Raw genomic sequence first — 13,610 nt, 5'->3', positions numbered from 1 at the left:
GATCTTAAAAATGTAGGCATTTTAACCCCGGAGCTGATATCAGCCGCCTGTCACTCAGAAAGAAGGCTCTAGGAGCTCAGGCTGGGGAGGGCGGAGACTGACGGACGCCCTGTCCAATCAGAAGCCCCCGTGCTGAGCGCTGTCCAATCCTGAGCGCTGTGCCATCCTGAGCGCTGACCAATCCTGAGCGCTGTGCCATCCTGAGCGCTGTGCAATCCTGAGCGCTGACCAATCCTGAGCGCAGCCAGCGAGCAGGGGGCGGGCCTCCGCGATCCGGAAGAGATTTATTTCTCCGCCGTCCCCGCTGCGCCTCAGATTCCTGCAGTCGGACTCCGGGCTTCTCTCTGCCCAGGACCCCGCGTGGCCCTGCCATTCAGGGGCCGAAGCTCCCCAGGGCAGGCTTAGCGGCTGGGCACCCGGAGATGGTGAGTGTGCGGCGGCCCCTGGTGCCTGGACAGGGAGGCTCGGGAGGTGGCCGGGCGGGGAGGCCGACCCGCGGGACGGCTGTGGCGGGAGCCCGAGCTGCCGACCCGACTCCGGGCGCTCTCTGCGGCCGCGGGCTGAGCCCCTCGGGGACAGCGCCCCTCAGTCCCCCGGGCCAGCCGGGTGGGGAGCGTGACGGTGGCGGACACCCCTCGCGGCCTCCCCACCCCTGGGCAGCCTCAGCCCCTGCTCGGGTCCTCTGTGGCGGGGAGCGCGGTGCCCGCCTCTTCCCGGGAGGGACCGTGGTGACACGTTGATGGGGTGGTCCTAGGTGAACCTGGGGGAGCGGCCGTCCGGACGAGGAGGGTTTCATCATTCAGTCTCTTATGTGCTGATCTGTGTTTGCATTTTTTTTTTCAAACTCTGCAGGTGTCCCTTTAAAAATATGCCTATATGTGAAATGGGACATTTATGTGACATCCACCGAACACTGACACGGTGTTTCGTAGTATTGGCCAAACTGTATGCAATAGGGCAAAAAAAAAGGTGCCAGAAATGGTTATTTGTGGATGGAATTTCCAGGGTGTCCTACTGAACTATATCCTCAGCCCTTTTTAAATTTTTACTTAAAAATTTAAATTTTTAATTTGTTTCTTAATTTAATTTTTAAAAATTACTACTGCCTATTATTATTATTATTATTATTATTATTATTTTGATTTAGGCAGGGTGTCACTCCGTTGCTGGGGTCAGCTTCACAATTGTGATCCCCTTGCATCCTATCTCACAATTTCTTTCTTTTTTTTTAACGATGTTTTTTAGGTCATGATTTAATTTTATATATTGTTTTTATCATTTTTTTAAATACATGATAACAGTGGAATGGATTATGATCCTTATGACACATAGAGCACAATTTTTCATATCTCTGTATATAAAGAATATTCATGTCAACTTATGCCATTATACATGTACTCATTTTTCTGCATTACAATTCTTTTTTTTTTTTTTAAAGAGAGAGTGAGAGAGAGAGAGAGAATATTTTTAATATCTATTTTTTAGCTTTCGGTGGACACAACATCTTTGTTTGTATGTGGTGCTGAGGATCGAACCCCGGCCGCACGCATGCCAGGCGAGCGCGCTACCGCTTGAGCCACATCCCCAGCTCTGCATTACAATTCTTAATACACATAAATACAACATTTTTTCATCTCTCTTTGTATGTAAGGTATGTTGACACCCAATTCAAGTCTTCATACGTGTATTTTGAATAATGATGGCGACCAGATCATTGTATAATGATAACCATCACATTCCACCATGCTTGCTAATCCCCTTCCCCCTCCATTTCCCTCCTACCCCTCTGCCCTATCTACAATTAATCTAATCCTCCCATGCTCTTCCTCCCTACCCCACTGTGAGTCACCCCCATATATCAGAGAAAATATTTGGCATTTGTTTTTTTGGAATTGGCCAACTTCACTTAACATAATATTCTCCAACTCCATCCATTTACTGGCAAATGCCATGTTTTTACTCTCTTTTAGTGCTGAGTAATATTCCATTGTGCATAAATGCCAAATTTGTTTTTATGCATTCATCCACTGACAGGCATCTAGGTTGGCTCCACAGTTTAGCTATTGTGAGTTGTGCTGCTGTAAGCATTGCTGTGGCTGTGTCCCTGTAGTGTGCTGTTTTTAGGTCCTTTGGGTAAATTCCAAGAAGAGGAATAGCTGGGTCACGTGGTGGTTCCATTCCCAGATTTCCAAGGAATCTCCATACTACTTTCCATATTGGCTGCACCAATTTGCAGTCCCACCAGTAGTGTATGCGTGTCCCTGTTCCCCACATCCTCTCCAACACTTATTGTTCTTTGTCTTAATAATAGCTGCCATTCTAACTGCAGTGAGATGATATCTTAGGTTTTTTTTTTTTTTTGCATTTCTCTGATTGCTAGAGATGATGAGCATCTTTCCATATATTTACTGATTGTATATCTTCTGAGAAGTGTCTGTTCAGGTCCTTGGCCCATTTGTTGATTGGGTTATTTGTTTTTTCATCTACCAGGGTCTTTTAAGGCCTCCGTCCTGGACCACAGCTGCTTCATTTGATTCCTCACATTATGAAGCCTCCAGCATCTTGGACCAAGCGGTTACCAGTTTCCCAGTGTTGCCATCCTGCAGGCAAACATTTGGTGACTATTCCTCCCATGATTATGTGAGTAAATATAATAAGCTCCCTTCTATACACACATCCATTTTTATGTATTTTATTCTCATTTTCTGAAGAACCCTGAAAAATACAGGCATATTCTCAACAAAATGTCTGGGTCATATGGCATCTCTAGTTTTAATTTTTTGAAAAATAACCCTTATAGTTTTTTAAAATATCGATTCAAATTTATATTCCTGGCAAGGATGTCCACGTGTTTCCTTTTCTGCATATCCTCTGAGTATGTGCTACCTACCTACATTTTGAGAATAGCCCACAAGCATGTGGTTATAGCTCATTGTGATATAACCTGAAGTCATAAAAATTCCAGAAGAAAACGAGAAGAATTCTTTACCATTCATGTCAGCAATGGTTTTAAATAGAATATGTTGAGAATGTGCAAGGAAAAACAAAGAGATAGGTGAGACTATGTAAAACTAAAAATGCTTCTATGCAGCAAAGGAATCAATCAATGAAATGTAAAACTAGACTGTGGGTAAAAGAAAATCTTTGCTAGCCACATGTCTGGTAAAAGCTCAACATCCAAAATATATGAAACTTACACAACTCACCAAAAAATAAAAAATAAACCTTTAATAATCTAATTTAAATATGGTAAAATACTTAGATTCTCCCCTAAAAAGTAAACAAGTGTGTGAAGACTTATAAAAGCTACTCAAGATTGTTAATTAGGCTAACTAAAATTATAATTTGCTTTAGCTTTTTTTCTTCATTTATCTCAGAGGATTATGTGTGCACACTCTGCATCCTGCTCAGGGCATCCTGAGACATTGTTCAATTCAGAAAATGCCAGGTTCTCATTTCCCCACATTATGCTTCCTCATTGTTCCATCTTAATTGCCAAGAAAGTTTCAAACCTGGAAAACAACAACATATGGATAAATTGCAAGATAATCATCAACTTTGAAAATTACCTCAGGAATCAATAGAAAACATTAGTAGACCCAGATGTGAAGAAATATAAAGTAGACCTACAAATTAACATTTCACTTAATTGCAGATATTTTTATGAGCAGCTGAAAAGCTGATCTTGGGAGCACACGCCCCTAGTCCCAGCTACCTGTGAGGCTACAATGGGAGGAGGATTTGGGCTAAGGGATGTGAGGCCAATCTGGCAAAAACCCAGCTCTAAAAATCAACCCACCAAAAATCCAAACAGCAATCATATTTTAAAAAGACGCCTTCACAGTTCATTTCTACCAAACATGTAATAAGGAATCAGTACCAGTAATTCATGATTACATCTAAAAATAGAAGAAAATGGACTAATTCTTCCTGTGAGGCCAGAATTACCAGACAACACAGCATCAGAATAGAAATGGCAGACCATCTTCCTGTAGATGTTGACCCAGATATTCAAACCCCTAGCAAACTGAGAGTAACAACAAAAAGAATGGACTTCATGACCAAGAGGGACAATATGGTCAGTTTCCAAAAAATCATTTTGACAGAGAAAAGCTTTTGGCAGATTACATACCTATGTCATTTATTGTACAACCTATGGCCAATGAAGACCAGAGGACAATTCTTTTTCAATCCACTAAAGGGCAGCTATGAACTGTTTTCATATTTAATGGTGAGAACCTAAGTGTTTCACAATTTAGTTTTAGAAAAAGGAAAAAGTATGATTTCCTGACTTCTAAATATTGTTCTGAGAATATTGAACAGCATTTTATACATCAAAAGTCAAATAGCACATGCAGATGATATTCTTATTTCTATAATATTTCTAAGCAATTTCCATGCACTAAAGAAACATAAGACCTAAATTAGTTCAGTAATGTCATGGGTTAAATGTTCAACATTAAGTCATGTAATTTATACACATTAGCAATGGGCAGTGTTAAAATTGAGGTATAAATCCATTCACAAATATAGGAAAAATAATTTAAAATTAAAGTTATGGGCTGGGGATGTGACTCAAGCGGTAGCGTGCTCACCTGGCATGCGTGTGGCCCGGGTTCGATCCTCAGCACCACATACAAACAAAGATGTTGTGTCCGCCGGAAACTAAAAAAAATGAATAAATATTTTAAAAAAATTCTGTCTGTCTCTCTCTCTCTCTCTCTCTCTCTCTCTCTCTCTCACATCTCTCTCTTTAAAAAAAAAAGAAAGTTATAACAAAAGAACTGTTCACTGCAAAGTAAAAATAAAGGGGAAAGTAAAATGAAAAACAAAATGGAAACAAAGTGGGAAAACAGCTAATATTCAATGATGAAAAGTTTGATTTTGTTAAAACCACAATATTCCACAGTGGGTCTGCAGGTTCAGTATGATGAGGCCAAAAATCCAATAGTCATTTTGTAAAAATTACCCAGCTGACTCTAAAATCATAACAAATGCAAAAGAAATGAAATAACTCAATATTGAAGTAAAAATTGTGTGACTTTTATTGAAAATGTGCATTGCAAAAATACGTTGTGTAGGATATTAAATTTGGTTAAATACCTCTTAAATTGCTGATGACCAGTATTCCCCGTGCATGAAGTGAGGGTCTGTGTTAATGCAGGCAAGAAGTAGCCTGGGGTTGACATTTGTCATCACAGGCACTGCCTGCTGAGCTTGAGGATGTCGATTGCTTTCATGACAACTTTTTTCTTCCTCCCAGATCTTCTGCCCCTTTCCTACCATCGATGTTCTGTCTCTTGTATTTCACCCAGATATATCCCAGTGGGTATCAGGTATTGAAATTCACATATATTCCCACTCTTCCTGCAGCTGAGCACTCGAACAACAATGCAATTCAGTGTCTTGGTGAGTGGTGGAAAGGATTCCTCCTTGATCCTCACACAGGCTTAAGTGTGTTTGTTATTTTTATTTTTTGATTTAAAACAATGACAGTGGAATGCATTACAATTCTTATTACATGTATACAGCCCCATTTTTCATATCTCTGGTTGTACATAAGGGATGTTGGCACCAATTCGTGTCTTCATACATGTACTTTGGATAATGATGTCATCACATTCCACCATCACTGCTAATCCCCTGCCTCCTCCCCTCCCCGCCCACCCCTCTAATAGATGGAGAATTCATCTATTCCTCCCATGCTCCCCCTCCCTACCCCACTATAGTCAGCCTCCTCATGTAAGAGAAACCATTCAGCATTTGTTTTTTGGGATTGACTAACTTCACTTCTCCAGTACCATCCATTTACCTGCAATTGCCATGATTTTATTATTGCTGAGTAATATTCCACTGTGTATATAGACCACATATTTTTTATCCATTCATCCACTGAAGGGCATCTGGGTTGGCTCCAAAGTTTGCTCTTCTGAATTGTGTTGCTATAAACATTGGCGTGGCTGTGACCCTGTAGTGTGCTGTTTTCAAGTCCTTTGAGAATAGTCCGAGATGAGGAACAGCTGGGTCAAATGGTGGTTCCATTCCCAGATTTCCAAAGAATCTCCATACTGCTTTCCATATTGGCTGCACCAACTTGCAATCCCACCAGCAGTGTGTGAGTGTGCCTTACCGCCCACATCCTCAGCAACACTTGTTGTTTGTCTTCATAACAGCTGCCATTCTGACTGGAGTGGGATGATATCTTAGAGTGGTTTTGATTTGCATTTCTCTAATTGCAAGAGATGATGAACATTTTTCCATATATTTGTTGATTGATTCTATGTCCTTTTCTGAGAAGTGTGTGTTCAGGTCCTTGGCCCATTTCTTGATTGGGTTATTTGCTTTTTTGGTGCTTAGCATTTTGAGTTCTTTATATACCCTCGACATTAGTTCTCTATCTGATGTGTGAGGGATAAAAATTTACTCCCAGAATGTAGGCACTCTGTTCACCTCAGATTGTTTTTTTTTTTTTTTTCTGAGAAGAAAATTTTTAGTTTGAATCCGTCACATTTGTTGATTCTTGGTTTTAATTCTTGTGCTATAGGCATCTTATTAACAAAGTTGGGGCCTAGCCACGTGATGAAGATTAGGGCCTACTTTTTCTTCTATTAGATGCAGAGTCTCTGGTTTAAATTCTAGGTCCTTGATCCACTTTGAGTTGAGTTTTGTGCATGATGAGAGATAGGGGTTTAATTTCATTTTTTTGCAAATGAATTTCCAGTTTTCCCAGCATCATTTGTAATGCATGTTCTTGGCACCTTTATCTCATATAAGATAGTTGTGATTTTGTGGGTTAGTCTCTGGGTCCCCTCTTCTGTATCATTGGTCAATCTACCAGCCTGTTTTGGTGCCAATACCATGCTGTTTTTATTACTATTACTCTGTAGTATAGTTTACGGTCTGGTATAGTGATACCACCTGCTTCACTCTTCCTGCTTAGAATTGCTTCAGCTTTTCTGGATCTCTTATTTTTCCAGATGAATTTTATTATTGCTTTTTCTTTTTCTATGAGAAATGTCATTGGGATTTTGATCAGAATTGCATTAAATCTGTATAGTGCTTTTGGTACTGTGGTCATTTTGATAATATTAATTCTGCCTATGCAGAATTTGATTTCTTTCTTTAGGGTTCTGTAGGTTTTGTTGTATAGATCTCTCGCCTCTTTTGTTAAGTTGGTTCCCAAGTATCTTATGTTTTCTTTTTTTGAAGTTACTGTAAATGGGGTAGTTTTTCTCATTTCCTTCTCGACGCTTTGTCACTGATATACAGAAATGCCTTTATTTAATGGGTGTTGATCTTATATCCTGCTGCTTTGCTGAATTCACTTTTTAGTTCTAGAAGTTTTCTGGTGGTGCTTTGGGGGTCTTCTAGGTATAGAATCGTATTGTTGGCAAATAGTGCTAATTTAAGTTCTTTTCCTGTAGTTACTCCTTTAACTTCTTTCGTCTGTCTAATTGCTCTGGCCAGTGTTTCAAGAACTATGTTGAATAGAAATGGTGAGAGAGAGCATCCCTGTCTTGTTCCAGTTTTTAGAGGGAATGCCTTTAGTTTTTCTCATTTAGAATGATGTTGGCCTGAGGCTTAGTGTAGAGAACCTTTATGATGTTGAGGTATGTTCCTATTATCTCTAGGCTTTCTAATGTTTTGAACATGAAAGGGTGCTGTATTTTGTCAAATGGTTTTTCTGTGTCTCTTGAGATGATCATATGATTCTTATTTTTAAGTCTCTTGATGTGATGAATTACCTTTATTGATTTAAATATGTTGAACCAACCCTGTATCCCTGGACAAACCCCACTTGATCTTGGTGCACGACCTTTTTACTATGTTTTTGAATTCGATTTGCCAGAATTTTATTCAGAAATTTTGCATCTGTGTTCATTAGAGATATTGGCCTGAAGTTTTCTTTTTCTCATTTGACCCTGCCTGGTTTGGGATCAGGGTGATATTGGCCTCATAGAATGAGTTTGGAAGTGCTGCTTCTTTCTCTATTTCCTGAAATAAATTGAAGAGTGTTGCTGTTTTTGAGGTTCTTCTTTAAAGGTCTTGTTGAACTCGGCTGTGTATCCAGCTGGTCCTGGCTTTTCTTGGTTGGTGAGCTTCTGATGGCATCTTCTATTTCATCATTTAATATTGGTCTCTTTAAATTGTGTATATTTCCTGATTCAATCTGGGCATATCATAGGAATTAAGAAATTTGTTGATGCCTTCAATGTCTTCTATTTTATTAGGGTATACATTTTTAAGATGATTTCTAATTATCCTCTCTATTTCTGTAGTGTCTGTTGGCATATTGCCTTTTTCATCATGTATGCTGGTAGTTTGAATTTTCCTTCTCCTTCTCTTCATTAGCTAAGGGTCTGTCAGAGAACCAACTTTTTGTAAAGGTTTAATAGTTTCTTTTAATTAAATTTCAGTTCCGATTTTAATTATTTCTTGCCTTCTATTGCTTTTGCTGTTGATTTGTTCTTCTAGGGCTTTGAGATGAAGTATGAGATCAATGATTGACTTTCTCTTCTTTTAATGAATGAACTCTATGCAATGAAGTTTCCTCTTAGTACTGCTTCCATAGTGTCCAAGAGATTTCGATATGTTGTGTCTGTATTCTTGTTTTCCTCTAAGAATTTTTTAATCTCCTCCTTGAAGTCTTCTGTGACCCATTGTTCATTCTATTGCACCAAATTGATTCACTCGTTGAACTGCTTATAGAACTTGAGATATTTCAAGTTGGTGGAAGTGTCACTTTACATGTCTGCAAACATTAATATTTTATGAATATTTTGCACATTGGGAATGTGTCATGGATGATACTTGAAACTACTTGTATCGGGGAGCTCATTCTATCTCATGGACACAAAGCAGAGAGAACAGCAACCAGACTGTCTTCAAAAGCTTTTTTACCACTCTTTTTGTCTCCCTTGGGCACAATCACCTTATGAGAATATCTCTGACAAGTCTGATTTGCATCTGGAATGTCCCCCAGATTTCACATTCACTGATGGTAGAAGAGTTAGGAGTTGGGCTTTTATTCAGTGCTTGGATGATGGTATACATCCTGCACTTCACTCTGATATGGAGTATATATACTTTTTTTGGACTTATGTATTTTCCTCTGAATTAGATCATGGAAAGTATCTTATTACATAATTAAAGTCACTCTCCTACATGACAGTCTGTTCTACTAACTCTGAATTCAAAATAAAAACTGAATAACGGTTTGGTCCGTGTGCTGTTGATCTACCAATTTGTATTTCAGGAGCCATTGACATTCGGGGATGTGGCCATTGACTTCTCTGAGGACGAATGGGAATGCCTGGATCCTGCCCAGCAGAATTTATATAGAGAAGTGATTCTGGAGACCTACAGCAACCTGCTCTTTGTGGGTGAGCATAACTTTCCCTCAAAATTCCTATTTATCATTATTCAATTTTCTTCCCTTGAAGTAGATCTTTTGGGAACTTCACCATAAGAATGAGTTTCAGATTTTTGCATTCAATAAAAAAGATGGGGTAGTTCTTGGTGCTGACGAGAAAATGTTAATGATCTTTCTTTTCGTCCTTAATGTTTTCCTTCATTGGCATGATATACATCCTTCACTTGACATATGGTTGACTTAGAGAAATGCAGTGATGTCAAATACTATGTCCCACATATAGCAGAGGACATAGTTGAGGTAGAGGAGGAAGCCTAAATTCAAAGGTTGATTGAGACGTTATCCAGCAGAAAACATTTTTGAGAAGCTTTGATTTTTTTCTCTTCTCATCATAGAAGAACCTGTCCTGTGTTTTGTGCTTTGAAATTATCTAGTCTCCTGCTTTTCCTCCAGTAATGTCTCTGTACACTCAAATTAACAACAAAACTCTCCCTTTGCCTTGTGAGTGTCAATATTATCTGACGGCTCTTCCATCATTTTTAAAAATATTTTTACTTGTTAATGAATTTCCCATTTATTCATATGTGGTGCTGAGGATCGAACCCAGGGCCTCACACATGCTAGGCAAGCCCTCTACCACTAATCTACAACTCCAGCCCCTCTTCATTATTTACAGGAAATTTCTGCACATTTCTGGAGACCTCTAGGTCCACCCATTGTAATATATTACTATCATAAGTCAGTTTCTCTAATCTTATTTGTACATTTTTTTTTCACTAAAATTTTCTTATCAGTGTTCTTTCTGAAATTATTTGCCGTGGAATGAATGTCAGATGGACAAAGACTGCTCTTTTGAGAGATGGTGTAAGTTGTAGTTGAATAAGAGGATTTGTAAAATAATACATCTGTGGATATTTACATATTGGTTGGTTGGTTTTTTCTTTTTCTTTTTTTCATTCTGTACAGTAGGATCCATGTTATGGACTGGGTTTCCTCATATCAGTTAATTCCTTCACAAATTAAGATATGCATGACTGTTGTTTGTATTGCCAATAATGTTATATGTGCTTTTGCTTGGATAAATATTAAGCCTCTTTTGTCTGTGACTTTTGTATTTTACCTTGATTGGCCTTTTATTCTGCCCATGTATGTAGAAATTGAAATCTTCTATATGTAAATGTAATGGGGTTTACCAAAATGAAAAATGTGGGAAAGTCTTGCTTCAGTGCTCAGAAGCTATTACTCATCCAAATATTCATATTCAAGACAAAACGTGCAAGTGTAAGGCGTGTGAAAGGTCTCTTAATCACAGTGCAGAGCTTGCTGAATACAAGAGAATGTATGGAGAAAGAGAGCACTACAAGTTTAGAAGATGTTGAGCAAGCCAATATAGTCTTTAAACACAGCAGATACTATGACAATGATAAACCCTACAAATTTAAAAGAAAGCAGAAAAACATTTAGTGAAAGGTACAACTTGTTAAGAATCAAGGGATTTATACTGAAGAAAAGGCCTGTAATGTAAAAAGTCTAGCAAAGCCTTAAAAGATTGTTCAACTCTTACTCAACACCAAAAATTTTTTTCTGCAGAGAAGACCTACCAATGTGAAGAATGCGACACACTCAAGAATTTTACTCAACATCACAGTGTTCATACAGGAGATATGCCATGCAAAGAATGTGACAAAACTTCTAATAAAAGCTCCAATCTTATTTGTCACCAGTGGACACACCCTGGAGAGATGCCCCACATATGTAAACAAGTTTGCGAAGCTTTTAATCAAAAACCAAGCCTAAAAAGTCACCAGAGAATTTATACTGGAGAGAAGCCCTACAAATGTAAAGTGTGTGGCAAAAGTTTTCATAGAAAGTCGCATCTTGATTGCCACAACAGGATCCACACTGGAGAGAAGCCCTACAAATGTAATGTGTGTGGCAAGAGTTTTAGTCAAACATCATCACTTACTCACCACCAGCGAATCCACACTGGAGAGAAGCCCCACAAATGTGAAGAGTGTGGCAAAGCTTTTACTCACATTTCACAGTGTAATTATCACAAAAGGATTCATGCTGGAGAGAAGCCCTACAAGTGTAGAGAATGTGGCAAAGCTTTTAATAGTATCTCACAGCGTAATTATCACAACAGGATTCATACTGGAGAGAAGCCCTACAAATGTAATGTGTGTGGCAAGAGTTTTAGTCAAACATCATCACTTACTCACCACCAGCGAATCCACACTGGAGAGAAGCCCTACAAATGTAATGTGTGTGGCAAGAGTTTTAGTCGAACATCATCACTTACTCACCACCAGCGAATCCACACTGGAGAGAAGCCCTACAAATGTGAAGAGTGTGGCAAAGGTTTTACTCGCATTTCACAGTGTAATTATCACAAAAGGATTCATGCTGGAGAGAAGCCCTACAAGTGTAGAGAATGTGGCAAAGCTTTTAATAGCATCTCACAGCGTAATTATCACAAAAGGATTCATACTGGAGAGAAGCCCTACAAGTGTAGAGAATGTGGCAAAGCTTTTAATAGCATCTCACAGCGTAATTATCACAAAAGGATTCATGCTGGAGAGAAGCCCTACAAATGTAAAGTGTGTGACAAGAGTTTTAATAAAAAACCATCACTTACTCAGCACCAGCGAATCCACACTGGAGAGAAGCCCTACAAATGTAGAGAATGTGGCAAAGCTTTTAATCGCATCTCACATCTTAGTTGCCACAAGAAGATTCATACTGGAGAGAAGCCCTACAAATGTAAAGTATGTGGCAAGAGTTTCATTAAAAAATCATCACTTACTAACCACCAGGGAGTCCACACTGGAGAGAAGCCCTACACCTGCAAAGAATGTGGCAAAGCTTTTAGGCTAAGATCGTCACTTACTGACCACCAGAGAATCCACACTGGAGAGAAGCCCTACAAATGTAAAGAATGTGGCAAGAGTTTCATTAAAAAATCATCACTTACTGACCACCAGAGAGTCCACACTGGAGAGAAGCCCTACACCTGCAAAGAATGTGGCAAAGCTTTTAGGCTAAGATCGTCACTTACTGACCACCAGAGAATCCACACTGGAGAGAAGCCCTACACCTGCAAAGAATGTGGCAAAGCTTTTAATACCGTCTCTCAGCATAGTCGCCACAAGAGGATTCATACTGGAGAGAAGCCCTACCAATGTAGAGAATGTGGCAGGGATTTTAATCAAAAATCAATACTTAACACCAGAAAACCCATACTAGAGAGAAGTCCTATAAATGTGAAGAATGGCAAAGCTTTTCAAATTGAAGATCACATCTTACTAAACATTATAGATTTTATACTGGAGAGAAGCTTTACAAGTGAAAACATTGCATCAGTGTTTTTAAGGATGAGTCAACCCTTATTTCACAGTAGTTCAACACTATTTCACACCAGAGAGATGATAGCACATTAATTATACAAGTGTAAAATAGGTGTCAGAGTCTCCAACAGTTGTTCACACCCTACTCAGCACCTCAGAATTCATACGAGTGAGAGGACATGTGGAAAAATTTTTGCAAAGCTTTTGGCCATTGATCAAACATTTTTGAAGCACTGGAGGATTTACAGCATATAGAAACCCAAAGAATGTGTCCAAGACTGTATTCAAATTTCACACATTTTTCAATTTCTGACCTCATACCTGTAGCAAATGTGGAGTAGCATTTGTCCAAAGTATGTTCCTTAGATAACAACAAAATATTAAAAAAACAACTTGACGAGTATACAAATTTGTAAGTTTCTTATCTATAGCCCATCCCTTGAAGTATTTGGGACCTAGGAGGGAAAAAATCATTTAAATGTAGAAAATGGGTAATTGCTTTTGACATTTGCTGAAAATTTTCTTTAGCTGATATTGTAGAAATAAAGAAATACAAATATAGAATAGTGCATCCCTAAAAGGATATAATTTTACTATAAATCAACAGTTACTAAATGTTCTCATTTTTCACAACTGGAGAAAACATAATTCTCATAGTTGATTATTACAGAAGTCTCTTAAGGTTTATATGAAATTTTAAATTTTTGATTTTTATGTTTGTACTTAAACTTAGGGACACTTAATCAGTAAACTGCATCTCAGATTTTTTTTTTTTATTTTTACTTAGAGATACAGTCTGCTAAGTTGTTTAGGGCCTCACCAAGTTATGGAGCCTGGCTTTGAACTTGCAAAGCTTCTCACGTGCCTAGGGTCACAGGCATGGACCACCA

At 38.8% G+C, this 13,610-nt stretch overlaps 1 protein-coding gene across 1 annotated transcript; it reads left to right on the top strand.

The window, feature by feature from the left end:
* Window positions 1–315: 315 nt before the first annotated feature.
* On the top strand, window positions 316–12,712 carry LOC143638398 (uncharacterized). The gene is given in 5 exon segments (XM_077106241.1): window positions 316–425; window positions 2,491–2,640; window positions 9,257–9,383; window positions 10,964–12,531; window positions 12,533–12,712. Coding segments are annotated over 5 exon segments (1,935 nt in total). The 5' UTR covers window positions 316–422; the 3' UTR covers window positions 12,620–12,712.
* Window positions 12,713–13,610: the final 898 nt, after the last annotated feature.

The sequence above is a fragment of the Callospermophilus lateralis genome, chromosome 20 (genome assembly GCF_048772815.1).
Source record: "Callospermophilus lateralis isolate mCalLat2 chromosome 20, mCalLat2.hap1, whole genome shotgun sequence".
In the NCBI taxonomy this organism is placed as follows: domain Eukaryota; kingdom Metazoa; phylum Chordata; class Mammalia; order Rodentia; family Sciuridae; genus Callospermophilus; species Callospermophilus lateralis.
The sequence above is the reverse complement of the archived record's forward strand: the minus strand, read 5'-3'. Positions and strand labels throughout refer to the sequence as shown.